General features: G+C 42.6%; 1 protein-coding gene across 1 annotated transcript in view; it reads right to left on the bottom strand.

Annotated features, from left to right (window-relative positions):
- The window catches only part of LOC120046433 (cadherin-23-like), a 569127-nt gene that overhangs the window by 241047 nt on the left and 301333 nt on the right, over nt 1-26747 (bottom strand). The window contains exons 12-13 of the mRNA XM_038991662.1: nt 20594-20743; nt 14390-14548 (exon numbers count right to left, since the gene is read on the bottom strand). Coding sequence (XP_038847590.1) covers nt 14390-14548; nt 20594-20743 — 309 coding nt within the window. The remainder of the gene's footprint in view (nt 1-14389; nt 14549-20593; nt 20744-26747) is intronic.

Below are 26747 nucleotides of genomic sequence, written 5' to 3'. Positions count from 1 at the left end.
CCAAATTGAATATGCTTTAATGGCATGAATAACAGGGTCAATGTTGCCAAAGCAAAGTGATACACACAAGGATGACAATAACATTGACAACATAACATTGACAACAATAAAAATAGTAGCTATATTTAAAAACAAAAATAATGGTCAACATTTAGAATTTAATTAAATATATATATATATATATATATATATATATATATATATATATATATATAAAGTTCCGGTCAAAAGTTTGGACACACCTACTCATTCCAGGGTTTTTATTTATTTTTACTATTTTCTACATTGTAGAATTATAGTGAAGACATCAACACTATAAAATAACACATTAAATCATGTATTAACCAAAAAAGTGCTAAACAAATCAAAATATATTTTATATTTGAGATTCTTCAAAGTAGCCACCCTTTGCCTTGATGACAGCTTGGCATGACAGATTTCATTCTTGGCATTCTTTCAACCATCTTCATGAGGTAGTCAACTGGAATGCATTTCAAAAATCTAATCAAATTGTATTTGTCACATGCACCGATTATAACAGGTGTTACAGTGAAAGTCTTACTTACAAGCCCTGAACCAACAACGCAGTTTTAAGAAAAAAGAAGAAGGAATATTTCAAAGAATTAAGGAGCAACAATAAAATAACAGTAGCTAGGCTATATACAGGAGGTTTCGGTACAGAGTCAATGTGCGGGGGCACCGGTTAATCGAGGTAATATGTAGATAGAGGTAAAGTGACTAAGCATGGATAATAAATAGAGAGTAGCAGCAGTGTAAAAATGAGGGGTGGGTTGGGGACAATGCAAATAGTCTGGGTAGCCATTTGTTTAGCTGTTCAGGAGTCTTATGGCTTGGGGGTAGAAGCTGTCTTTTCGACCTAGACTTGGCGCTCTGCTACCGCTTGCCATGTGGTAGCAGAGAGAACAGTCTATGACTAGGGTGGCTGGGGTCCTTGGCAATTTTTGGGGCCCTTCTGCTTGGTATAGAGTTCCTGGATGGCAGGAAGCTTGGCCCCAGTGATGGACTGGGCTGTACGTTCTGTAGTGCCTTGCGGTCCGAGGCAGAGCAGTTGCCATACCAGGAGGTGATGCAACCAGTCAGGATGCTCTCGATGGTGCAGCTGTATAACTTTTTGAAGATCTGAGGACCTGTGCCAAATCTTTTCAGTCTCCTGAGGGTGAATAGGAGTTGTCGAGCCCTCTTTACGACTGTCTTGGTGTGTTTGGACCAGGTTAGTTTGTTGGTGATGTGGACACCAAGGAACTTGAAGTTCCCAACCTGCTCCACTACAGCCCTATAGATGAGAATGGGGGAATGCTCAATCCTCCTTTTTCTGTAGTCCACAACCATCTCCTTTTTGATCACGTTGAGAGAGAGGTTGTTATCCTGGCACCACACTGCCAGGTCTCTGACCTCCTCCCTATAGGCTGTCTCATCGTTGTCGGTGATCAGGCCTACCACTGTTGTGTCGTCTGCAAACTTAATGATGGTGTTGGAGTCGTGCTTGGCCATGCAGTCGTGGGTGAACAGGGAGTACAGGAGGGGACTGAGCACGCACCCCTGAGGAGCCCCTGTGTTGAGGATCATCATGGCAGCGTGGCCCGTCAGGAAGTCCAGGATCCAGTTGCAGAGGGAGGTGTTTAGTCCCAGGGTCCTTAGCTTAGTGATGAACTTTGAGTGCAATATGGTGTTGAACATTGAGCTGTAGTCAATGAATAGCGTTCTCACATAGGTGTTCCTTTTGGCCAGGTGGGAAAGGACAGTGTTGAGTGCAATAGAGATTGCATCATCTGTGAATCTGTTGGGGTGGTATCTAGGGTATCTAAATTGGAGTGGGTCTAGGGTTTCTGGGATGATGGTGTTGATGTGAGCCATGACCAGCCTTTCATGACTACAGACGTGAGTGCCACGGGTTAGTAGTCATTTAGGAAGGTTACCTTGGTGTTCTTGGGCAAAGGGACTATGGTGGTCTGCTTGAAGCATGTTGGTATTACAGACTCTTCAGTGAGAGGTTGAAAATGTCAATGAAGACACTTGCCAGTTGTTCAGCGCATGCTCGGAATACACGTCCAGGTAATCCATCTAGCCTTGCGATCTTGTGAATGTTGACCTGTCTAAAGATCTTACTCATATCGGCTACGGAGAGCTTGATCACACAGTCGCGCTGAACAGCTGATGGTCTCATGCATGCTTCAGTGTTGCTTGCCTCGAAGTGAGCATATAAGTTATTTAGCTCGTCTGTTAGGCTCGTGTCACTGAGCAGCTCGCATCTGTGCTTCCCTTTGCAGTCCATAATAGTTTGCAAGCCCTGCCACGAGTGTCGGAGCCGGTGTAGCACGATTCAATCTTAGTCCTGTATTGACACTTTGCCTGTTTGATGGTTCGTAGAAGGGTTTAGCTGGATTTCTTATAAGCATCCGGTTTAGAGTCAATAAAAGCGGCAGATCTACCCTTTAGCTCAGTGCGGATGTTGCCTGTAATCCATGGCTTCTGGTTGCGGTACAGTCACTGTGGGGACAAAGTCATCGATGCACTTATTGATGAAGCCAGTGACTAATGTACTCCTCAATGCCATCGGAAGAATCCCGGAACATATTCAAGTCTGTGCTAGCAAAACAGTGCTGTAGCTTAGCATCTGCATCCTCAGACCACTTCCTATTGAGTCAGTCACTGATACTTCAATTAACAGGTGTGCCTTGTTAAAAGGTAATTTGTGGAAATGTCTTTCCTTCTTAATGCGTTTGAGCCAATCAGTTGTGTTGTTACAAGGTAGGGGTGGTATACAAAAGACAACCCTATTTGGTAAAAGACCAAGTCCATATTACGGCAAGAACAGCTCAATTAAACAAAGAGAAACAACAGTCCATCATTAATTTAAGACATGGATGTCAGTCAATCCAGAAAATTTCAAGAACTTTGAAAGTTTCTTCAAGTGCAGTTGCAAAAACCATCAAGCGCTATGATGAAACTGGCTCTGATGAGGACCGCCACAGGAAAGGAAGATCAAGAGTTACCTCTGCTGCAGAGGATAATTCATTAGAGTTACCAGCCTCAGAAATCGTCAATTAACTGCACCTCATATTGCACCTCACAGATTTCAAGTAACAGACACATCTCAACATCAACTGTTCAGAGGAGACTGCGTGAATCAGGCCTTCATGGTCGAATTGCTGCAAAGAAACCACTACTAAAGGACACCAATTATCAGAAGAGACTTGCTTGGGCCAAGAAACCCAAGCAATGGACATTAAACTGGTGGAAATCTGTCCTTTGGTCTGATGAGTCCAAATTTGTGATTTTTGGTTCCAACCTCCGTGTCTTTGTGAGACGCAGAGTAGGTGAACGGTTGATCTCTGCATGTGTGGTTCCCACGGTGAAGCATGGAGGAGGAGGTGTGATGATGTGGGGGTGCTTTGCTGGTGACACTGTCATTGATTTATTTAGAATTCAAGGCACACTTAACCAGCATGGCTACCACAGCATTTTGCAGCTATACGCCATCCCATCTGGTTTGAGCTTAGTGGGACTATCATTTGTTTTTCAACAGGACAATGACCCAAAACACACCTCCAGGCCGAGTAAGGGCTATTTGACCAAGTAGGAGAGTGATGGAGTGCTGCATCAGATGACCTGGCCTCCACAATCACCCGACCGCAAACCAATTGAGATGGTTTGGGATAAGTTGGACCGCAGAGTGAAGGAAAAGCAGCCAACAAGTGCTCAGCACACGTGGGAACTCCTTCAAGACTGTTGGAAAAGCATTCCAGGTGACTACCTCATGAAGCTGGTTGAGAGAATACTACACTATCTTCAAGGCAAAGGGTGGCTACTTGGAAGAATATAAAATATTTTTTCATTTGTTTTACACTTTTTTGGTTACTACATGATTCCATATGTGTTATTTCATAGTTTTGATGTCTTAATAATAAAGAAAAACCCTTGAATGAGTAGGTGTATCCAAACGTTTGACTGGTACTGTGTGTGTATATGTATATATATATATACACACACACACAGTACCTGCTTGCACCAATCTCATGTAATTACAGTAAAATACTATAAAATACAAATCCTGCCTCTTAAATTAATTCAATTCATTCATTACAATTAATTGTATAATATTTCTTAATGTAAAACATTTTATAGCATCCCTGCAGTAAAGCAAAATTACAGTTTAACCTCGCAACTCTGATGCCAGTATAATGCTGTAAATTTACAGCGGAAAGTAAGTTTTACAGTGTAATATTTCCCATTCACCTGCAACAGGTATCTTCAGATGTACGAGTTATTTTCCTATTTCTAGAGAAGGAAGGGTAGAAGACTGAAGGACTGGAGAGGAGAACAGGATAATAGGACAATGAGTGAGAAGAAAATGGCCATTGTGAATAAATATTTTCCAAACACCCACCACACACTGTTTCTCTCAAACACATTGACAGACCCTGAAATCCATTAGTGCTACAATGGCTAAAGGAAAGAGAGGAACTGCAAATATGATTGGAGGCAATAAATAAGAAATGAAAGAATACAAACACACTCAAACGAATGGAAGAGAAAAAACAACGAGCAATTTTACTGATAGGAAATGCCAGTCTAAACTCTCCACAGGGAGAGAAAGAGACTGAGATGGAGAGAAAGATAGAACCGAACAGAGACTTAATCACAATAAATATTGATAATGATAAGTAACACAACAGCAGATAAATATTAAACAGTATGTGTGTATTTGTGTGTGTGTGTGTGCATCCATTTGTGTGTGCGTGCATGCATGAATTTGTTTGTGCATGAATGCATGAATGTGTTTGAGGGGCATGGAGTAATGCATTGGGTAAGGGTTGTACGTACATAAACCATAAATCAGTTGAATCATAAATATTTGCCTAAACAAGGCATTTCAATAAAATTTCTGGTGATTTTTAAAATCACTGTGAAAAGTGCCTTTCAATTTGCGTAGCATAAATTATTATATCTACTCGGCCTGACCTCCCCCTAAAAATCCACCACTCTGATACATACTAAACTCTGGAATACACCACACCCTGGTAGCTTGTAGATTAGAGGCATGGCCACACAATGTCAAAATGTGGTAAACAATACTGTTAATGAACAAACAAACATATCAACTAAAGGTAATATCGGAACTTGTCCAATAAGAAAAACTGCTTTTCGGTTTTAGTCGCAAAACATTTTTAAACCTGGTTCACTGAGTTCTTGGTGTGGCAATGAGCAGCCTAAAAAGTCTGTTCACATTTAACATTGGCACTCTGAAGTGCTAAGAGGTTATACAGTGCCTTGCAAAAGTATTCATACCCCTTGGATTTCTTCACATTTTATTGTGTTACAAACTGGGATTAAAATTGATTTAATTGTCATTTTTTGTCAACAATCTACACAAAATACTCTAATGTCAAAGTGGTAGAAATATTTTTGTTTTGTTTGATATAAATTAAATAACTAAAATATACTCATTGCATAAGTATTCATACAGTCAATACATGTTAGAAACACCTTTGGCACCTATTCCAATTGTAAGTCTTCTTGGGTGAGCCTCTAATCTTTTCATAATTCTTCAAGCTCTATTAAGATGTTGGGGATCATTGCTAACCAGAATAGAAAGAGGAATGGTAGGCCTCGGTGCACAGCTGAGCAAGAGGACAAGTACATTAGAGTGTATAGTTTGAGAAACAGACGCCTCACAAGTCCTCAATTGACAGCTTCATTAAATAGTACCCGCAAAAAAACACTCTCAATGAAAACAGTGAAGAGGCGAATCCGGGATGCTGGCCTTCTAGGCAGAGTTCCTCTGTCCAGAGTCTGTGTTCTTTTGCCCATCTTAATCTTGTATTTTTATTGGCCAGTCTGAGATATGGATTTTTCTGTGCAACTCTGCCTAGAAGGCCAGCATCCCAGAGTAACCTCTTCACTAGACTAATGAGACTAACGAGTTTCAGAAGAAAGGTCTTTGTTTTTAGCCATTTTGAGCCTGTAATCGAACCCACAAATTCTGATGGTCCAGATACTCAACTAGTCGAAAGACGGCCAGTTTTATTGCTTCTTTAACCAGCAAGCCAGTTTACAGCTGTGCTAACATAATTGCAAAAGGGTTTTCTAATGATCAATTAGCCTTAGAAAATGATAAAATTGGATTAGCTAACACAACGTGTCATTGGAACATAGGAGTGATAGTTGTACAGAGGCCCATTATCAGCAACCATGTAGATATTCCATTAAAAATCTGCTGTTTCCAGCTACAAAAGTCATTTACAACATTATCAATGTCTACACTGTATTTCTGATCAATTTGATGTTATTTTAATGTAGCAAAAATGTGCTTTTCTTTCAAAAACAAGGCCATTTCTAAGTGACTCCAAACTTTTGAACGGTAGTGTATGTGCGTAGATCTACGCACGTGAAGCTTGTACAGGGTTTTACATGTACATACACATGCACGCATGCACTTGCACACACACAGACACAAACACACACACAAAAGTGTGAGATGTGTGTGATGACTGTCTGTTGGGCTCGAGCGTGGTGATTCTCTGCTCTGGCCGTGTGCTGAACTTGAGGAAAGGCAGTGAATGATAAGGCAGGGTGACACAGGACTGTGTATGTGTGTCAGCCATAAAGCTGTCCGAGCTCTAACAGGTATTTATGGACAGAGCCTGGAGGAGTGGGAGAAACATCTGTTTAGTCAGAGGAGATGGCCAGTCACTCTGTGTGTGTGTGTGTGTGTGTGTGTGTGTGTGTGTGTGTGTGTGTGTGTGTGTGTGTGTGTGTGTGTGTGTGTGTGTGTGTGTGTGTGTGTGTGTGTGTGTGTGTGTGTGTGTGTGTGTGTTTGAAATGAATGGTAATGAATAATAATCCAGAGTTATTATGTGGACTCTGTGCTGATAACTGGGTATGCATCCCAAATGAGCCCTGGTCAAACGCAATGCATTATGTAGGGAGTGGGGTGCCATTTGGGACCCAGCCTAGGTAACCTTCTCACTGCTCGGTCAGGATATAGATGATGGTGAGGTACTAGGATGCACATGATGCACGCCCACATGTATGTTTTTAGCTAGCTACAGTAGCTAGTAGTAAAGTGTTAGTCCCATGTTTCATGAGCTGAAATAAAAGATCCCAGAAATGTTCCATATGTACAAAAAACGTACTTCTCTCAAATTGTGTGTACAAATGTGTTTACATCCCTGTTAGTGAGCATTTATCCTTTGCCAAGATAATCCATCCACCTGACAGGTGTGACATATCAAGAAGCTTTAAACAGCATTTAAAAAAAATATATATATATATATTTAACCTTTATTTAACCAGCAAGGGCTCATAGAGATTTGAAATCTCTTTTTCAAGAGCATCCTGGCCAAGATAGGCAGTACCAAGTCATTACACAATAACAGACAGACAACATGAAAAACTACAGGTAATATAGTAAAAAAAACAGAATTCACAAGAGTATAACAAAATCATAAAACAGCAAATTAAAAACATTGACAGGTCAGGGAATCAGCCTCAAAATCCTTTAACAATGATTTAAAAACGCCAATCGGGACAAGTTATTCCAGTTTAAAAGTATTTTGTAAGGAGTTCCAAGCCTGATCATTAGACAGATGCACCTTGTGCTGGGGACAATAAAAGGCCACTCTAAATGTGCAGTTTTGTCATACAACACAAAGCCACAGTCTCAAGTTTTGAGGGAGTGTGCAATTGGCATGCTGACTGCAGGAATGTCTACCAGAGCTGTGCCAGAAAATGTAATGTTAATTTCTCTATCATAAGCTGCCACCAACGTCATTTTAGAGAATTTGGCAGTACGTCCAGCTGGCCTCACTACCGCTGACCACGTTTAACCACGCCAGCCCAGGACGTCCACATCTTGCTTCTTCACCTGCGGGATCGTCTGAGACCAGCTGATGAAACTGTGGATTTGCACAGGAACTTGACCTGACTGCAGTTTGGCATTGTAACCAACTTCAGTGGGCAAATACTCTCCTTCGATGTCCACTGGCACGCCGGAGAAGTGTTCTCTTCAAGGAAGAATCCCATTTTCAACTGTACCGGGCAGATGGCAGAGAGCGAGTGGGCAAGCGGTTTGCTGATGTCAACGTTGTGAACAGAGTTCCCCACGGTGGTGGCGGGGTTATGGTATGGGCAGGCATAAGCTACGGACAAAGAACACAATTGCATTTCATCTATGGCAATTTGAATGCACAAAGATACTGTGACAAGATCCTGAGGCCCATTGTCGTGCCATTCATCCGCCGCCATCACCTCATGTTTCAGCATGATATTGCCCCTCATACCCATAATGCCCCTCATGTCGCAAGAATCTGTACACAATTCCTGAAAGCTGAAAAGCTCCCAGTTCTTGCATGGCCAGCATACTCACCAGACATGTCACCTATTGAGTATGTTTGGGATGCTATCGATCTACATGTACGACAGCATGTTCCGGTTCCCGCAAATATCCAGAAACTTCGAATAGCCATTGAAGAGGAGTGGGACAACATTCCACAGGCCACAATCAACAGCCTGATCAACTCTACGGGAAGGATTTGTTTCGCCCTGCATAAGGCAAATGGTGGTCACACCAGATACTGACTGGTTTTCTGATCCACACCCCTACTTTTTTTAAGGTCTCTGCAACCAACAGATTGCATATCTGTATTCCCAGTCATGTGAAATCAGGGCCTAATGAATTTATTAGTAAAATCCTTAAAATTGTTGCATATTGCGTTTATATTTTTGTACAGTGTGCATTTAAAAAAGTACAATAAAACAATTTAATATACACCATCACAAAAAATCCATTATTTGTTTTGATCATGTCTAAAGAATATATGAAGAAAATGTATTTCAAAAGAACAGAATATGAGTTGTTATCTGGCTAAGCTCCATGCCATAGGCTGTAGGCTTGTTTACTTATCTGAAAATATATGTTTATAAGTTCCATCCCATTATATGATTTTATAGTAAGAATATAATTGAACTTAGCAGAAATAAATAGAAAGGATATTTTTCCCATTCCAAAGCAAGTACGCATATGAAGTTGCTATGTTGAGCGTCAAAGTCATAATTTGAAACAGGTCCTATATGCTAGATTTAGAGTTATTTGTCAACTTTAGTTGTGACTGATACAAACCTTAGAATGTATTAGGAATCAAAACATATATGGGCAGCATGATGCGACTTTAAGCAATCAATGATTTGAGAAAGTTTGCGCTCTGTTCCTTGCATCAGGCTGCACAGCTTATCTCTCATCAAGTGATCATATTTTCACCCATCAGACTATTTTCAATTTAATCTTGTCTTTACTAATATGTAAGATATATTCCATTTAGAATGGCCCTTTATCAAATGAGCAGGAACAGGGGGAAAAAGGAATGTCATCTGTATGCACTCGAATAGCGAATGGGGGCTGCACGCTTTCCGCTTACCTCGGTTTTATAGTGGAGCATAAATAAATATGCTCCACTATAAATATAAGAGCACCTATTTCACTTCATGCATCAACCACTGTTTGAAGAGCATGCTCTCACTGCGTGACAGGTGATATTCCGCCCATGGGCTCTCCAACCCTGTTTCTGCAGCTACCCAGCGCTTAATTTGGGAAACCAAGTCAAGTCTGTTTCGGATACATAGTAACATATTTTCGCAACAAAACATATTTCACTAAACTGTTGACAGCCCCTCAGCACGCTTGAAAAAATGAATAAAGGAGAGAGAAATGCATGGTGGTGAGATATTCTGTATAGCTTAAGTTAGTGTCACCCAAGTAATTATGAAAATATAAAAAATTACCTATTCAAAATCAAATACAAATTCACTATAATTGTAGGCGAACTGTGAGCCGCCCCTGCACAATCAATCAACCAACAGCATCGACTAGAGCTACAGTAATCAAATCAAATCAAATCAAATTTTATTTGTCACATACACATGGTTAGCAGATGTTAATGCGAGTGTAGCGAAATGCTTGTGCTTCTAGTTCCGACAATGCAGTAATAACCAACAAGTAATCTAACCTAACAATTCCACAACTACTACCTTATACACACAAGTGTAAAGGGATAAAGAATATGTACATAAAGATATATGAATGAGTGATGGTACAGAACGGCATAGGCAAGATGCAGTAGATGGTATAGAGTACAGTATATACATATGAGATGAGTAATGTAGGGTATGTAAACATAAAGTGGCATAGTTTAAAGTGGCTAGTGATACATGTATTACATAAAGATGGCAAGATGCAGTAGATGATATAGAGTACAGTATATACATATACATATGAGATGAGTAATGTAGGGTATGTAAACATTATATTAAGTGGCATTGTTTAAAGTGGCTAGTGGTACATTTTTACATAATTTCCATCAATTCCCATTATTAAAGTGGCTGGAGTTGAGTCAGTATGTTGGCAGCGGCCGCTAAATGTTAGTGGTGGCTGTTTAACAGTCTGAAGGCCTTGAGATAGAAGCTGTTTTTCAGTCTCTCGGTCCCTGCTTTGATGCACCTGCTGCTGCGCCTTCTTCACAACGCTGTCTGTGTGGGTGGACCAATTCAGTTTGTCCGTGATGTGTACACCGAGGAACTTAAAACTTTCCACCTTCTCCACTACTGTCCCGTCGATGTGGATAGGGGGGTGCTCCCTCTGCTGTTTCCTGAAGTCCACAATCATCTCCTTTGTTTTGTTGACGTTGAGTGTGAGGTTATTTTCCTGACACCACACTCCGAGGGCCCTCACCTCCTCCCTGTAGGCCGTCTCGTCGTTGTTGGTAATCAAGCCTACCACTGTAGTGTCATCCGCAAACTTGATGATTGAGTTGGAGGCGTGCATGGCCACGCAGTCGTGGGTGAACAGGGAGTACAGGAGAGGGCTCAGAACGCACCCTTGTGGGGCCCCAGTGTTGAGGATCAGCGGGGTGGAGATGTTGTTACCTACCCTCACCACCTGGGGGCGGCCCCTTCAGGAAGTCCAGGACCCAGTTGCACAGGGCGGGGTCGAGACCCAGGGTCTCGAGCTTGATGACGAGTTTGGAGGGTACTATGGTGTTAAATGCTGAGCTGTAGTCGATGAACAGCATTCTCACATAGGTATTCCTCTTGTCCAGATGGGTTAGGGCAGTGTGCAGTGTGGTTGCGATTGCGTCGTCTGTGGACCTATTGGGTCGGTAAGCAAATTGGAGTGGGTCTAGGGTGTCCGGTAGGGTGGAGGTGATATGGTCCTTGACTAGTCTCTCAAAGCACTTCATGATGACGGAAGTGAGTGCTACAGGGCGGTAGTCGTTTAGCTCAGTTACCTTAGCTTTCTTGGGAACAGGAACAATGGTGGCCCTCTTGAAGCATGTGGGAACAGCAGACTGGGATAAGGATTGATTGAATATGTCCGTAAACACACCAGCCAGCTGGTCTGCACATGCTCTGAGGACGCGGCTGGGAATGCCGTCTGGGCCTGCAGCCTTGCGAGGGTTAACACGTTTAAATGTTTTACTCACCTCGGCTGCAGTGAAGGAGAGCCCGCAGGTTTTGGTAGCGGGCCGTGTCAGTGGCACTGTATTGTCCTCAAAGCGAGCAAAAAAGTTATTTAGCCTGTCTGGGAGCAAGACATCCTGGTCCGCGACGGGGCTGGTTTTCTTTTTGTAATCCGTGATTGACTGTAGACCCTGCCACATACCTCTTGTGTCTGAGCTGTTGAATTGCGACTCTATTTTGTCTCTATACTGGGACTTAGCTTGTTTGATTGCCTTGCGGAGAGAATAGCTACACTGTTTGTATTCGGTCATGTTTCCGGTCACCTTGCCCTGGTTAAAAGCAGTGGTTTGCGCTTTCAGTTTCACGCGAATGCTGCCGTCAATCCACGGTTTCTGGTTTGGGAATGTTTTAATCGTTGCTGTGGGTACGACATCGTCAATGCACTTTCTAATGAACTCGCTCACCGAATCAGCGTATTCGTCAATATTGTTGTTGGACGCAATGCGGAACATATTCCAATCCGCGTGATCGAAGCAGTCTTGAAGCGTGGAATCAGATTGGTCGGACCAGCGTTGAACAGACCTGAGCGAGGGAGCTTGTTGTTTTAGTTTCTGTTTGTAGGCTGGAAGCAACAAAATGGAGTCGTGGTCAGCTTACCAGTACCAGTCAAAAGTTTGGAAACACATACTTATTCAAGGGTTTTTCCTTATTTTTACTATTTTCTTTATTATAAAATAATAGTGAAGATATCAAAACTATGAAATAACACATATATAATCATGTAATGAGCCCAAAAGTGTTAAACAAATTAAAATATATTTTATATTTGAGATTCTTCAAAGTAGCAACCCATTGCCTTGAGGACAGCTTTGCACACTTTTGGCATTCTCTCAACCAGCTTCATGAGTAATGTTTTTCCAATAGTCTTGAAGGACTTCACACATATGTTCAAGTCCGGGCTCTGGCTGGGCCACTCAAGGACATTCAGAGACTTGTCCTGAAGCCACTCCTGCATTGTCTTGTGTGTGTGCTTAGGGTTGTTGTCTGGTTGGAAGGTGAACCTTCCCCCCAGTCTGAGGCCCTGAGCGCTCTGGAGCAGCTTTTCATCAATGATCTCTCTGTACTTTGCTCCGTTCATCTTTCCCTTGATCCCAACTAGTCTCCCAGTCCCTGCTGCTGAAAGACATCCTCACAGCATGATGCTGCCACCACCATGCTTCACTGTAGGAATGGTGCCAGGTTTCCTACAGATGTGACGCTTGGCATTCAGGCCAATGAGTTCCGTCTTGGTTTCATCAGACCAGAGAATCTTGTTTCTCATGGTCTGAGAGTCCTTTTGGTGAATGTTGTCAAACTCCAAGCGGGCTGTCATGCCTTTTACAGAGGAGTTGCTTCCGTCTGGCCACTCTACCATAAAGGCCTGATTGGTGGAGTGCTGCAGAGATGGTTGTCCTTCTGGAAAGCTCGCCCATCTCCACAGAGGAACTCTGGAGCTCAGCCATCGGTTCTTGGTCACCTCCCTGACCAAGGCCCTTCTCTCCCGATTGCTCAGTTTGGCCGGGCGGACAGCTCTAGGAAGAGTATTGGTGGTTCCTAACTTCTTTCATTTAAGAATGATGGAGGCCACTGTGTTCTTAGGGACCTTCAATGCTGCAAAAATGTTTTGGTACCATTTCCCCAGATCTGTGCCTCAACACAATCCTGTCTTGGCGCTCTACGGACAATTCCTTCGATCTCATGGCTTGGTTTTTGCTCTGACATGCACTGTCAACTGTGGGACCTTATATAGACAAGTGTGTGCCTTTCCAAATCATGTCCAATCAATTGGATTTATCACAGGTGGACTCCAATCAAGTTGTAGAAACATCTCAAGGATGATCAATGGAAGCAGGATGCACCTGAGTTCAATTTCGAGTCTTATAGGGGCGGCAGGGTAGCCTAGTGGTTAGAGCGTTGGTCTAGTAACTGAAAGGTTGCAAGTTCAAATCCCCAAGCTGACAAGGTACAAATCTGTCGTTCTGCCCCTGAACAAGGCAGTTAACCCACTGTTCCTAGGCCGTCATTGTAAATAAGAATTTGTTCTTAACTGACTTGTCCAATTTGTAAGTCGCTCTGGATAAGAGCGTCTGCTAAATGACTTAAATGTTAAATGCTATAGCAAAGGTTCTGAATACTTATGTAAAAAGTTATTTAAGTTTTTTATACATTTGCTAAAATGTATATTTGTGAAAAAATTGTGAAAAAAACACTCCCTCTCTTGCTTCTCCTTCATTTATGAAGAAATACATTTTTTCAAAACTGTTTAACTATTGTCTTTCTCTCTCTTTGAGTGAACTACTCACCACATTTCATGCACTGCAGTGCTAGCTAGCTGTACCTTATGCTTTCAGTACTAGATTCATGCTCTGATCCTTTGACTGGGTGGACAACATGTCAGTTCATACTGCAAGAGCTCTGATAGGTTGGAGGACGTCCTCCAGAAGTTTTCATAGTTAGTGTGTAAGTCTATGGAAAGGGGTGAGAACCATGAGCCTCCTAGGTTTTGTATTGAAGTCAACGTACCCAGAGAAGGACGGAAGCTAGCTGTCCTCCGGCTACACCATTGTGCTACCCAATAGAGTGCTGTTGAGACTACTGTAGACCTTCATTGCAAAATAGTGTTTTTTAATCAAGTATTTGGTGACGTGATTATATTTAGTATCGTTTTATTTAAAAAGGAAAACTTTTTGAATGTACATAAAAAATAAAATAAAAAGAAGAAGGATGGTCCACTCCTTGCTCCTCTGAGGAGTCTCCACTGCTAGGCAATGGGTGTTACAGCACAACAGACACCATACAACAGCATGAGACAGTGTGCTTCAGGGAGTGTTTGTTACAGTGTGTTATAGCTAGCGTGTTGCAGTGATAAGCTTACCTGGATGCGTAGCAGAGAGGTTCCTCTGGGTGTGTTCTCAGGCAGACTGATGTTATACAGGGGTTTAAGGAAGATGGGCCGGTTGTCATTCTCATTGATCAGGTCAATGTAGATACGGGCAAAACCCACATGTTCTGAAATGGACTCATTGGCATATAGCTGAAAAAGTGAGAGCAGAGTCTCTGATCACTTGAACACATCAATATTCTAGACATAGGGTAGGAAGGAAGTGGAGACGTCATAGAACATCAAAAAGTAAACATTACTGGAGACACCTGGGCAATTTTAGTACAGTGTTGCATTTGCCAGCAAAGAGATCAGCGGTGACTTATTAATGGTAAATAAGTGAATTGTTTTGCCCCACAGTCAGCCAATATGCTTAGCTAGTTAGCAATCATTTCTACACTATTTTGCTAACTACAGCAGCGCTACCGTGTCAATAACTGAAAATGACAAAGTATCTTCAGTTGTTTTTACATTTTACCATTGTGACATGCATCCATGCATATCCACTTTCTATGCATATGCTCATGTACTTTGTTTTCAACTTAATTAACAGACTGAAATTAGTTTAAAAAATGTCATACTTTAAACTTTATTCAGTTTTAAGGATCCAAAACACAATATCAAATGTTTCAGTAAATAGTGGTGGGTAATTTGAAGTAACACAATATACATTTAAATGCTCAACCAAGTCTGCAGCACTGAGTGCTGATTTTTAAATGAGTTTTAAAGCCTGAGCTAGACAGTGTCTTCTGCTATGGCATTGTCGCATAACTGAAATGTGGCAGCATTATTCTTAGTTTGTATACAGTCATTATGTTTACAGGGACAATCTCATGAGAGTAGAATCAAAACATACAGTACATTTCTCGCAAGCCAATGATTAGCTGTCAGTACAAATGTACTGTATGTACAGTACGTGTGTAATGAGCGCGCTGAGAGTCGGGGAAAGCAAGTTCAGGGAGTGAGTGTTTCAATAAATAAACTCAACTAAACACAAAATAAGAAACACAAACAACGCAGACATGACACTGGAACAGAAACAATAACGCCTGGGGAAGGAACCGAAAGGAGTGACATATATAGGGAAGGTAATCAGGGAAGTGATGGAGTCCAGGTGAGTCTGAAGACGCGCAGGTGCGCGTAACGATGGTGACAGGTGTGCGCCATAACGAGCAGCCTGGTGACCTAGAGGCCGGAGAGGGAGCACACATGACAACGTGTTCCACCTAAGGTGGCATTAGTCAGATCCTATACTGTATTTCTAGCTATACACTGTAAACTCCATTGTGTTGTCATTACTCCAAACTTTTGAGGAAGCCCATTGCACTTAATATATATGAGTACATTTACTTAAAGTGATTTTGTTATCATAACTCAAACTAATAGAGCCACTGTCACCCTGGGGGTCACATCTGGGGGTCCAGATTTGAGTTGTATCAGCTTGAACATTTTGTGTAACTACGACATGCCTCCAATATAATTTCCCAGTGTGCCTTGCCTTTTCAAGTGAATTGTAGAGTTACCACCCATGACTGTATTTGTTCGGGACATAGACGTTGTTGTTGAATTCATTCATTTTCAGTCCTGTGGCCTTCACCAAGTGAGGTTTTAGGCAAATGTTATCATTATAGTTAAACTCTTTATGACAGTACAATAAATACACTCTCATAAGACCTTATTTTTTAGCTTTACCATAATACAGTGGCCTGAAACTCATGGTATACAGGCCAAATCAGGCCTGCACGTAGGATTGCATTTTATTTTATTTTATTCTTCAGTGCGATCTTAGAAAAAAAGGTGCTTATTAGAACCATAGAGAGTTGTTCGGCTTGTCTCCATAGGGCAGTGGTCACCAACCTTTTTTGAGTCGAGATCACTTGAGTCAAAATACAAGCCGAGATCTAAATATATATATTTTTTTACATGACTTAACACAAGCCTATGCAACATTAACCTATGTAAAAACAGTACTGTAGTTATGAGTTGTGTGCAGTAGGCCGTAGGCCCAAAACATTATACCATAATTGGTTTTGCTTGAATTGCCCTGCCAATACATTGTTCTCAGACCAATATTTGAGGTAGGCTATACGATCACACTGGTAATAGATCAGTTGTTGTATTACTTGTGAGCATACATTTTAATAAATCACTTTTTAAAATTTTGTTGGGCTTACATCTGATGGTCAGTCTCAGTGGAGGGGGAGGGCAGCAGACTGAGGGTCTGCCTCTCATCCCTCTGCTCTCCCTTTCCTCCACTGACACTGACCAAAAAGGAACACCGTTTTCCAGCTGATAGCGAAACTCGAGTACCACCACATTTTTTCTGCCCGGTGCACAAATTCATGTTGTTACTCCTATGACCAGAGACATTGAAAGCCTATCTATCCACTTCCCTACTCACTCATCGCAGCTGCAGTGCTGGTTGTAGTGCGAGTGGAAGTAGGGAGAACACACATTTTATGACTTATAAAAGTGTTGAATAGAAGGTTTTGACAGTGCTGAGTAAGCTTAAACATCTCACTAACTTATAAAACAGCAGCTCTTTGCTGTATTCGTTGACAGTCTCTTTCTAGTCATGGTTTTAAAAGTTTAGAAATTATGTAACAATCGTCTGTGGAGGTAGAAGGATCGGACCAAGGTGCGGCGTGGTAAGTGTTCATGTCTTTTTAATAAACAAAACTTAACACTGGAACAAAACAATAAACATAGTGAACAAACGAAACAGTACCGTGTGGCGACAAACACTGACACGGAAGACAAACACCCACAAACCAAAAGACAAAACAGGCTACCTAAATATGGTTCCCAATCAGAGACAATGACAAACACCTGCCTCTGATTGAGAACCATATCAGGCCAAACGACAAACCCAACATAGAAACACAAAACATAGATAACCCACCCAACTCACGCCCTGACCACACTAAAACAAAGAAAATACAAAAGAACTATGGTCAGAACATGACAAAAGTCAGTATCAGCTTTGCTGTAGCTTTCTTTTACACCTGCTACGTTGCTGCAGACATGGCCAGCATTTGTACATTAAAAAATATGAAATGGTTCAAAATGGGAACACGCGCAGGCCAGCTGAATCGGGTGCAAATTTAAAAAATGGAATGAAAGGTTTATCGCTCGGAAATGTTTGGTGATCGACTAAGAATGCCACCAATGATTGGTTGGTGACCATTGCCATAGGGGAATACTTGTAGGTAGAACCTTTTGCAGAGAGGATACTGCAAATGCATCCAACAACTTTGTAGAGACACAAGCCTGATGTAGTCATTGTGTGCTAAGAATATGGGACCAAATACTAAACTTTTGAAAAAATGTATACACTTTAAGTGAATTTCTCACAATACTGTACTTCAAAAGGGGGGACTAGATACACAAAGTGCTTTAATTTCTAAACGGTTAAACAGATATGTATGAAAATACCATCAAATATAAAGTGACATTCTGCTTCATATGAAATATTTGATCTCAAATCCAAAATGCTGGAATAAAGAGCAACATTTTTACAAAGCAAATTTGAGGAAAACTCTACAGAAGTTCTATCAACACATTGACTGTAGTACTCACATTGAAAAAACGCTCAACCACTGTTACTCCCCCTTCCAGGATGCCTACAAGGCCCTCCCGCAATCCAGATCACGACTCCATTTTGCTCCTCCCTTCCTATAGGCATAATCTCAAACAGGAAGTACCCGTGCTAAGGTCTATTCACTGCTGGTCTGACCAATCGGAATCCATGATTCAAAATTGTTTTGATCACACTGACTGGGATATGTTCCGGGTAGCCTCTGAGAATAACATTGACGTATACACAGACACGGTGACTGAGTTCACCAGGAAGTGTATAGGGGATGTTGTTCCCACTGTACCTATTAAAACCTGCCCAAACCAGAAACTGTGGATAGATGGCAGTATTCGCGCAAAACTGAAAGTGCAAACCACCCCATTTAACCATGGCAAGGTTACTGAGAATATGGTTGAATTCAAACAGTGTAGTTATTCCCTCCGTAAGGCAATCAAACAGGCAAAACGTCAGTACAGAGACAAAGTGGAGTTGCAATTCAACGGCTCAGACATGAGATGTATGTGGCAGGGTCTATAGACAATCACGGATTACAAAGGGATAACCAGCCACGTTGCGGACACCGACATCTTGCTCCCGGACAAGCTAAACACCTTCTTCGCCCGCTTTGAGGATAACACAGTGCCACCAACACGGCCCGCTCCCAAGGACTATGGGCTCTCGTTCTCCGTGGCTGACTTGAGTAAGACGTTTAAGTGTGTTAACCCTCGCAAAACTCCCGGCCCATACAGCATCCCTAGCCGCATCCTCAGAGCATGCGCAGACCAGCTGGCTGGAGTGTTTCACGGACATATTCAATCTCTCCCTATGAAGGAGCTGATCGTGGACTGCAGGAAACAGCAGAGGGAGCACGCCCTTATCCACATTGACGGGACCACAGTGGAGAAGGTGAAAAGCTTCAAGTTCCTTGGCGTACACATCACTGACAATCTGAAATGGTCCACCCACACAGACAGTGTGGTGAAGAAGGCGGAACAGCACCTCTTCAACCTCATGAGGCTGAATAAATTCGGCTTGGCCCCTAAAACCCTCACAAACCTTTACAGATGCACAATTGAGAGCATCCTGTCGGGCTGTATCACCGCCTGGTATAGCAACTGCACCGCCTGCAACCGCAGGGTTCTCCAGAGGGTGGTGCGGTCTGCCCAACGCATCACCGGGGGCACACTGCCCTCCAGCACCCGATGTCACAGGAAAGCCAAAAAGTTAATCAAGGCTATCAGACTGTTAAATAGCCATCACTAGCAGGCTACCACCCGGTTACTCAACCCTGCACCTTGGAGGAGGGGAGTGTACACTCTAAAAAATAATGGTTCTAAAAAGTACCAGAAAGGGGATCTTTGGCTTGTAACCATAGCATCATCTTTTTGTGCTATAGTGAACCCTTTTTTGAAGGTTCAATAAAGAATCATGCTCATAAGATTCTAATTGGTGCTATAAAGAACCTAAGATTCTATAAAGAACCATTAAAACAGTTTCTATATTGCACCAAAAAAGGATTCCACTATGGTTGAAACCCTTTTTGGGACTATAGAACTTTATAGAACCCTTGTTATGGTTCTTTATATAAACTTTTTTTATGGTTCTTTATGGTTGGTTCATAAAGACCCTTTGAAAGGTTCTTTGTAGAGGCAATTGAAGAACCATACAGGGTTTTTTGTTCTGGTCAGCCATATTATAATAGTTAAAAATCCAGCGGTCTAAGGCACTAAGGCTTCACTACAGACCCGGGTTCGATCCCGGGCTGTGTCCCAGCTGGCGGTGACCGGGAGACACATGATGCGGCGCACAATTGGCCCAGCGTCATCCGGGTTAGGAGAGGTTTTGGCCGGCCAGGATGTCCTTGTCGCCCTTGCGACTCCTATGGTGGGCGCATGCACGCTGACACAGTTGGCAGTTGTACGGTGTTTCCTCCGACACATTTGTGCGGCTGGCTTCTGGGTTAAGCGAGCAGTGTGTCAAGAAGCAGTGTTGCTTGGCAGGGTCGTGTTATGGAGGACGCATGGCTATCGACCTTTGCCTCTCCCAAGTCCGTACGGGAGTTGCAGCGATGGGACAAAACTGTAACTACCAATTGGCTATCACAACATTTAGGAGAAAAAGGGGTAAAAAACATATATCCAGAGATATTGTGTTAATTCACAAGTTGAATCAAGTAAGCTACAGCTATATAGATAATTGAGAATCACTGACTGATTAAGTCAACCACTCTCAATTGGCACAAGGCTCTTAAGTGATCATTTCACAAGACACTATCACTGGTTATATATAATATGTAATGGCATAACACAACACATTCGATAAACTGGCCACTCATGGTTGCACAAAAAGAGCTACATTTTAATTATCACTAAAAGAGCAAAGAACCCTTTTGTGAACGGCAAAGAACCATTGAAAAGCTCAAATGGTTCTTTGAGTCATTAATGTGAAAGTAAAATGTTTTATGTAGCAATCACCCCTTTAATCTGATTCCAGGGACACCCGCCCATAGTGTCTTTGCTTACTGCTTGCTTGTACAGTACATGTTACTGATAGTTTGTTTGTAACAGAGATAAAAACATGCCGTAAGCAAGTTTGTGCTTGTGTGTTCGGAGTGAACTTACAGAGAAGCTGTATCTTTGGATGTTCTCGTAGTCCAGAGGCACGTCCACCCTCATCCTGATGTCAGCACGGCCCTGCACCGCTGTGGGTGAGATGGTGAAGTGATCCGAGTTATTCCCCGATAGGAACACCTGAAACATACTGTTCACTCCCTAGAGGAGAGGATGGAGTCAAAAGGAAAAGAGAGTTAGATATTGATTAAAGATTCAAAGGGATGAGAAGAAAAGCTGCCGTTTGAGATGTGGGGCTGAATTACGAACTATGGATGGAAATTAGATCTTTTGTTAAATCCCGTATATTTACACTAATGTGAAAACAGAAATGTTGATAAAGGGTAACTGTTCCTGTTAAAAGAAAAGAGGTATGCAGTCCTGGTGCAAAAGCACAGATCATGTAATTAAACATCTGAATTAATCTATCATAAAAGTATTAATACAGTACTATGGCAACAACATCTGTGGCAAAAAGTAACGACTATCCTCCTTAATCAGTCAAGTTGCAGATGCTGTGCAGTAGCATACATTCATCGCATGTCCTCCTACAGACTAGCATGTACACATTACTAGCATGTACACCAGGGGTGGGCAATACTTTTGGCTCGAGGGCCACATCCAGATATTTTCTTAGCAATATCAAGCAATACGAATTGTTTTCATTTTATGGCCTTTCTAACAATTCTAGATACAAACTACAAACAAGTTTATGTTCATGAGGCTAATAACAAAATATGTCAAATTACTTAAATATTGTAAAGGTGTATTATTATTATTTTTGTATCACAAAGGGAATAAAATGCATCATAAATATATTGGCAAATAACTCCAACCAATCAAAAGCTAGATCCAAATTTGTAGGAAGAAAACAGAAACCGCTGATATGGCGTACCTTGGAGGTTACTCACGTAACCGCGGTTCTATGAACTAAGCGGCACATTCAGTGACATTTTTTATTGTTGTTGCTAAATCCACCTTGGGCGCTGTTAATCAACTTAGGACTTATTTTGCCCACCTCTGGTGTACATACTACTAGCATGTACAAGAAAAAAACGTAATTCGCACTGTAGTGTGTGAGAGAGAAAATGTATTTGACTTTATTCTGACTCTGAGCACAAGCCTTTTCAAAGCAGTGAGAAATGGAAGCGCTCGATCGATGCCAGTCACACGCATGTATTCAACCCTTATTGGTTCCATCCAAGCACATTTCTTCTTTTATTATCTCTACATGTCACTTTGCTCCTCTATCATCTCTCACTACCTCAACCTGTAATCTATCTCATTCTCTCTCTTCTCTGTGTCTTTGAGATGCAGGGTCAGAGATTAGATAGTGTCTCAGAGTAGCAGCTCTAACTTCCCCAGACTGGTGGTCTCCACACACACGCATGCATGCAAGCACACACACACACAAATACATGCACAGACCCCCACACACCACTGTGAATGCATGGCACGGTAATGAACTGTGTCTCGTCACCCACAGCCAATTATAAAGGCCCCTTTTTCTATTTCTGCAGGAATCCATTTGCTCGTGATGACAGTGGGGAGAACGATTGATCCGCAGAGAGAAAATTGTTTCAGAGTTCAATAATCATTTAACCTGGAGTGTTCTCTTTTTTTGCAGAAAAAAAACAATAAGAAAAGAGAATGAACAAGGGACAGAAAAAATAAACCCATGGAAAGATGAATAAGTGAAGATTGGACCCCACTAAATGGACCTGAACATCAGACTGACGGAGAGCCACTGGCTGCTTCCCAAATAGCACCATATTCCCTACAGCAGTGGTTCCCAAACTTTTTATAGTGCCGTACCCCTTCAAACATTCAACCTTTAATGCAGGGAAACTGAAATCAGTTCTACCAAATTTCTATCAACATGTTAAATGTGCAACCCGAGGAAAAAAAATTCTAGATAACCTGTACTCCACACACGGAGACGCGTACAAAGCTCTCCCTCGCCCTCCATTTGGTAAATCCGACCACAACTCTATCCTCCTGATTCCTGCTTACAAGCAAACATTAAAGCAGGAAGCACCAGTGAATCGGTCTATAAAAAAGTGGTCAGATGAAGCAGATGCTAAACTACAGGACTATTTTGCTATCACAGACTGGAACATGTTCGGATATTCTTCCGATGGCATTGAGGAGTACACCACATCAGTCACTGGCTTTATCAATAAGTGCATTGAGGACGTCGTCCCCACAGTGACTGTACGTACATACCCCAACCAGAAGCCATGGATTACAGGCAACATTTGCACTGAGCTAAAGGGTAAAGCTGCCGCTTTCAAGGTGCGGGACTCTAACCCGGAAGCTTACAAGAAATCCTGCCCTGCGACGAACCATCAAACAGGCAAAGCGTCAATACAGGGCTAAGATTGAATCATACTGCACCGGCTCCGACGCTCGTCTTATTAGGCAGGGCTTGCAAACTATTACAGACTACAAAGGGAAGCACAGCCGCGAGCTGCCCTGTGACACGAGCCTACCAGACGAGCTAAATCACTTCTATGCTCACTTCGAGGCAAGCAACACTGAGGCATGCATGGGAGCATCAGCTGTTCTGGACGACTGTGTATTCACGCTCTCCGTAGCCGACGTGAGTAAGACCTTTAAACAGGTCAACATCCACAAGGCTGCGGGGCCAGACAAATTACCAATATGTGTGCTCCGGGCATGTGCTGACCAACTGGCAGGTGTCTTCACTGACATTTTCAACATGTCCCTGATTGAGTCTGTAATATCAACATGTTTCAAGCAGACCATCATAGTCCCTGTGCTCAAGAACACCAAGGCAACCTGCCTAAATGACTACATACCTGTAGCACTCACGTCCGTAGCCATGAAGTGCTTTTAAAGGTTGGTAATGGCTCACATCAACACCATTATCCCAGAAACCCTAGACCCACTCCAATTTCCATACCGCCCAAACAGATCCACAGATGATGCAATCTCTATTGCACTCCACACTGCCCTTTCCCACCTGGACAAAAGGAACACTTATGTGAGAATTATATTCATTGACTATAGCTCAGCGTTCAACACCATAGTACCCTCAAAGCTCATCACTAACCTTAGGATCCTGGGACTAAACATCCCCCTCTGCAACTGGATCCTGGACTTCCTCACGGACCGCCCCCAGGTGGTGAGGGTAGGTAGCAACACATCTGCCACGCTGATCCTCAACACTGGAGCTCCCCAGGGGTGCGTGCTCAGTCCCCTCCTGTACTCCCTGTTCACCCACGACTGCATGGCCAGGCACGACTCCAACACCATCATTATGTTTGCAGACGACACAACAGTGGTAGGCCTGATCACCGACAACGACGAGACAGCATATAGGGAGGAGGTCAGAGACCTGGCCGGGTGGTGTCAGAATAACAACCTATCCCTCAACGTATCCAAGACTAAGGAGATGATTGTGGACTACAGGAAATGGAGGACCGAGCACACCCCCATTCTCATCGACGGGACTGTAGTGGAGCAGGTTGAGAGATTCAAGTTCCTTGGTGTCCACATCAACAACAAACTAGAAGGGTCCAAACACACCAAGACAGTCAAAAAAGAGGGCACAACAAAGCCTATTCCCCCTCAGGAAACTAAAAAGATTTGGCATGGGTCCTGAGATCCTCAAAAGGTTCTATAGCTGCAACATCGATAGCATCCTGACTGGTTGCATCACTGCCTGGTACGGCAATTGCTCAGCCCTTGACCGCAAGGCACTGCAGAGGGTAGTTCGAACGGCCCAGTACATCACTGGGGCTAAGCTGCCTGCCATCCAGGACCTCTACACCAGGCGGTGTCAGAGGAAGGCCCCAAAAATTGTCAAAGACCCCAGCCACCCCAGACGTAGACTGTTATCTCTACTACCGCATGGCAAGCAGTACCGGAGTGCCAAGTCTAGGACAAAAAGGCTTCTCAACAGTTTTTACCCCCAAGCCATAAGACTCCTGAACAGGTAATCAAATGGCTACCCGGACTTTTTGCATTGTTTGCCACCCCCCAACCGCTCTTTTTACGCTGCTGCCTCTCTCTGTTTATCATATATGCATAGTCACTTTAACTATACATTCATGTACATACTACCTCAATTGGGCCAAGCAACCAGTGCTCCTGCACATTGGCTAACCGGGCTATCTGCATTCTGTCCCGCCACCCACCACCAGCCAACCCCTCTTTTACACTACTGCTACTCTCTGTATATGCATAGTTACTTTAACCATATCTACATGTACATACTACCTCAATCAGCCTGACTAATCGGTGTCTGTATGTAGCCTCGCTACTTTTATAGCCTCACTACTTTATATAGCCTGTCTTTTTACTGTTGTTTTATTGCTTTACTTACCTACTGTTCACCTAATACCTTTTTTGCACTATTGGTTAGAGCCTGTAAGTAAGCATGTCACTGTTGTATTCTGCACACGTGACAAATAAACTTTGATTTGACCTCCAGCTGCGTACCCCTTCTAGCACCAGGGTCAGCGCACTCTCAAATGTTGTTTTTTGCCACACTCACACTACACAATACATTTATTAAACATAAGAGTTAGTGTGAGTTTGTGTCACAACCCGGCTCGTGGGAAGTGACAAAGAGCTTTTATAGGACCAGGGCACAAATAATAATATAATAATAAACAATAATCAACAATGTTGCTCTTTATTTAACCATCTTACATATAAAACCTTATTTGTTCATCGAAAATTGTGAATAACTCACCACAGGTTAATGAGAAGGGTGTGCTTGAAAGGATGCACATAACTCTGCAATGTTGAGTTGTATTGGAGAGAGTCTGTCTTAAATCATTTTCCACACACAGTATGTGCCTGTATTTAGTTTTCATGCTAGTGAGGGCCGAGAATCCACTCTCACATAGGTACATGGTTACAAAGGGCATCAGTGTCTTAATAGCGCGATTTGCCAAGGCAGGATACTCTGAGCGCAGCCAAATCCAGAAATCTGGCAGTGGCTTCTGATTAAATTACATTTTCACAGAACCACTTGTTGCAATTTCGATGAGGCGCTCTTGTTCAGATATCGGTAAGTGGACTGAAGGCAGGGTATGAAAGGGATAACGAATCCAGTGGTTTGTGTCATCCGTTTCGGGAAAGTACCTGCGTAATTGCGCAACCAACTCACTCAGGTGCTTTGCTATATCACATCTGACATTGTCCGTAAACTTGAGTTCATTTGCACACAAAGAATCATACAATGATGAAAATACCTGTGTGTTGTCCTTGTTAATGCAGACAGAAGAGCTGCAACTTCTTAATCATAGCCTCAATTTTGTCCCGCACATTGAATATAGTTGCAGAGAGTCCCTGTAATCCTAGATTCAGATCATTCAGACGAGAAAAAACATCATCCAGATAGGCCAGTCGTGTGAGAAACTCGTCATCATGCAAGCAGTCAGACAAGTGAAAATTATGGTCAGTAAAGAAAAAATAAACATGTCAATACTTTGCCCCTTGATAACCAGCGCACTTATGTATGTTGTAAAAGTGTTACATGGTCGGTGCCCATATCAATGCATAATGCAGAAAATACACGAGTTCAGGGACCTTGCTTTAACAAAGTTAACCATTTTCCCTGTAGTGTCCAAAATGTGTTTCAAGCTGTCAGGCATTTTCTTGGCATCAAGAGCCTCTTGGTGGATGCTGCAGTGAACCCAAGTGGCATCGGGAGCAACTGCTTGCACGCGCGTTACCACTCCACTATGTCTCCCTGTCATGGCTTTTCTGCCATCAGTACAGATACCAACACATATTGACCACCAAAGTCCATTTAATGTCACAAAGCTGTACAGTACTTTAAAAATATCCTCTCCTGTTGTCCTGGTTTCCAGTGGTTTGCAGAAGATGATGACTTCCTTAATTGACCCCCCATAAACGTAACGAACATATACCAGGAGCTGTGCCCGCCACGTCTGTTGACTCGTCCAGCTGTAACACATAGAATTCACTGGCTTGCATGCAAACTAGTTATTGTTTCAAAACATCTCCTGCCATGTCACTGATGCGTTGTGAAACAGTGATGTTTGATAAAGGCATTGTCTGTATAGTTTTTGGAGCCTTTTCCCCCAGCATTGTCCCGGACATATCCACGGCAGCAGGAATAATTAAGTCCTCCACAATAGCATGGGGCTTGCCTGTCCTAGCCACT

Source organism: Salvelinus namaycush, chromosome 4, assembly GCF_016432855.1.
Source record: "Salvelinus namaycush isolate Seneca chromosome 4, SaNama_1.0, whole genome shotgun sequence".
In the NCBI taxonomy this organism is placed as follows: domain Eukaryota; kingdom Metazoa; phylum Chordata; class Actinopteri; order Salmoniformes; family Salmonidae; genus Salvelinus; species Salvelinus namaycush.
Note: the sequence above shows the minus strand (reverse complement) of the source record. Positions and strands in the feature narration are given on the sequence as shown.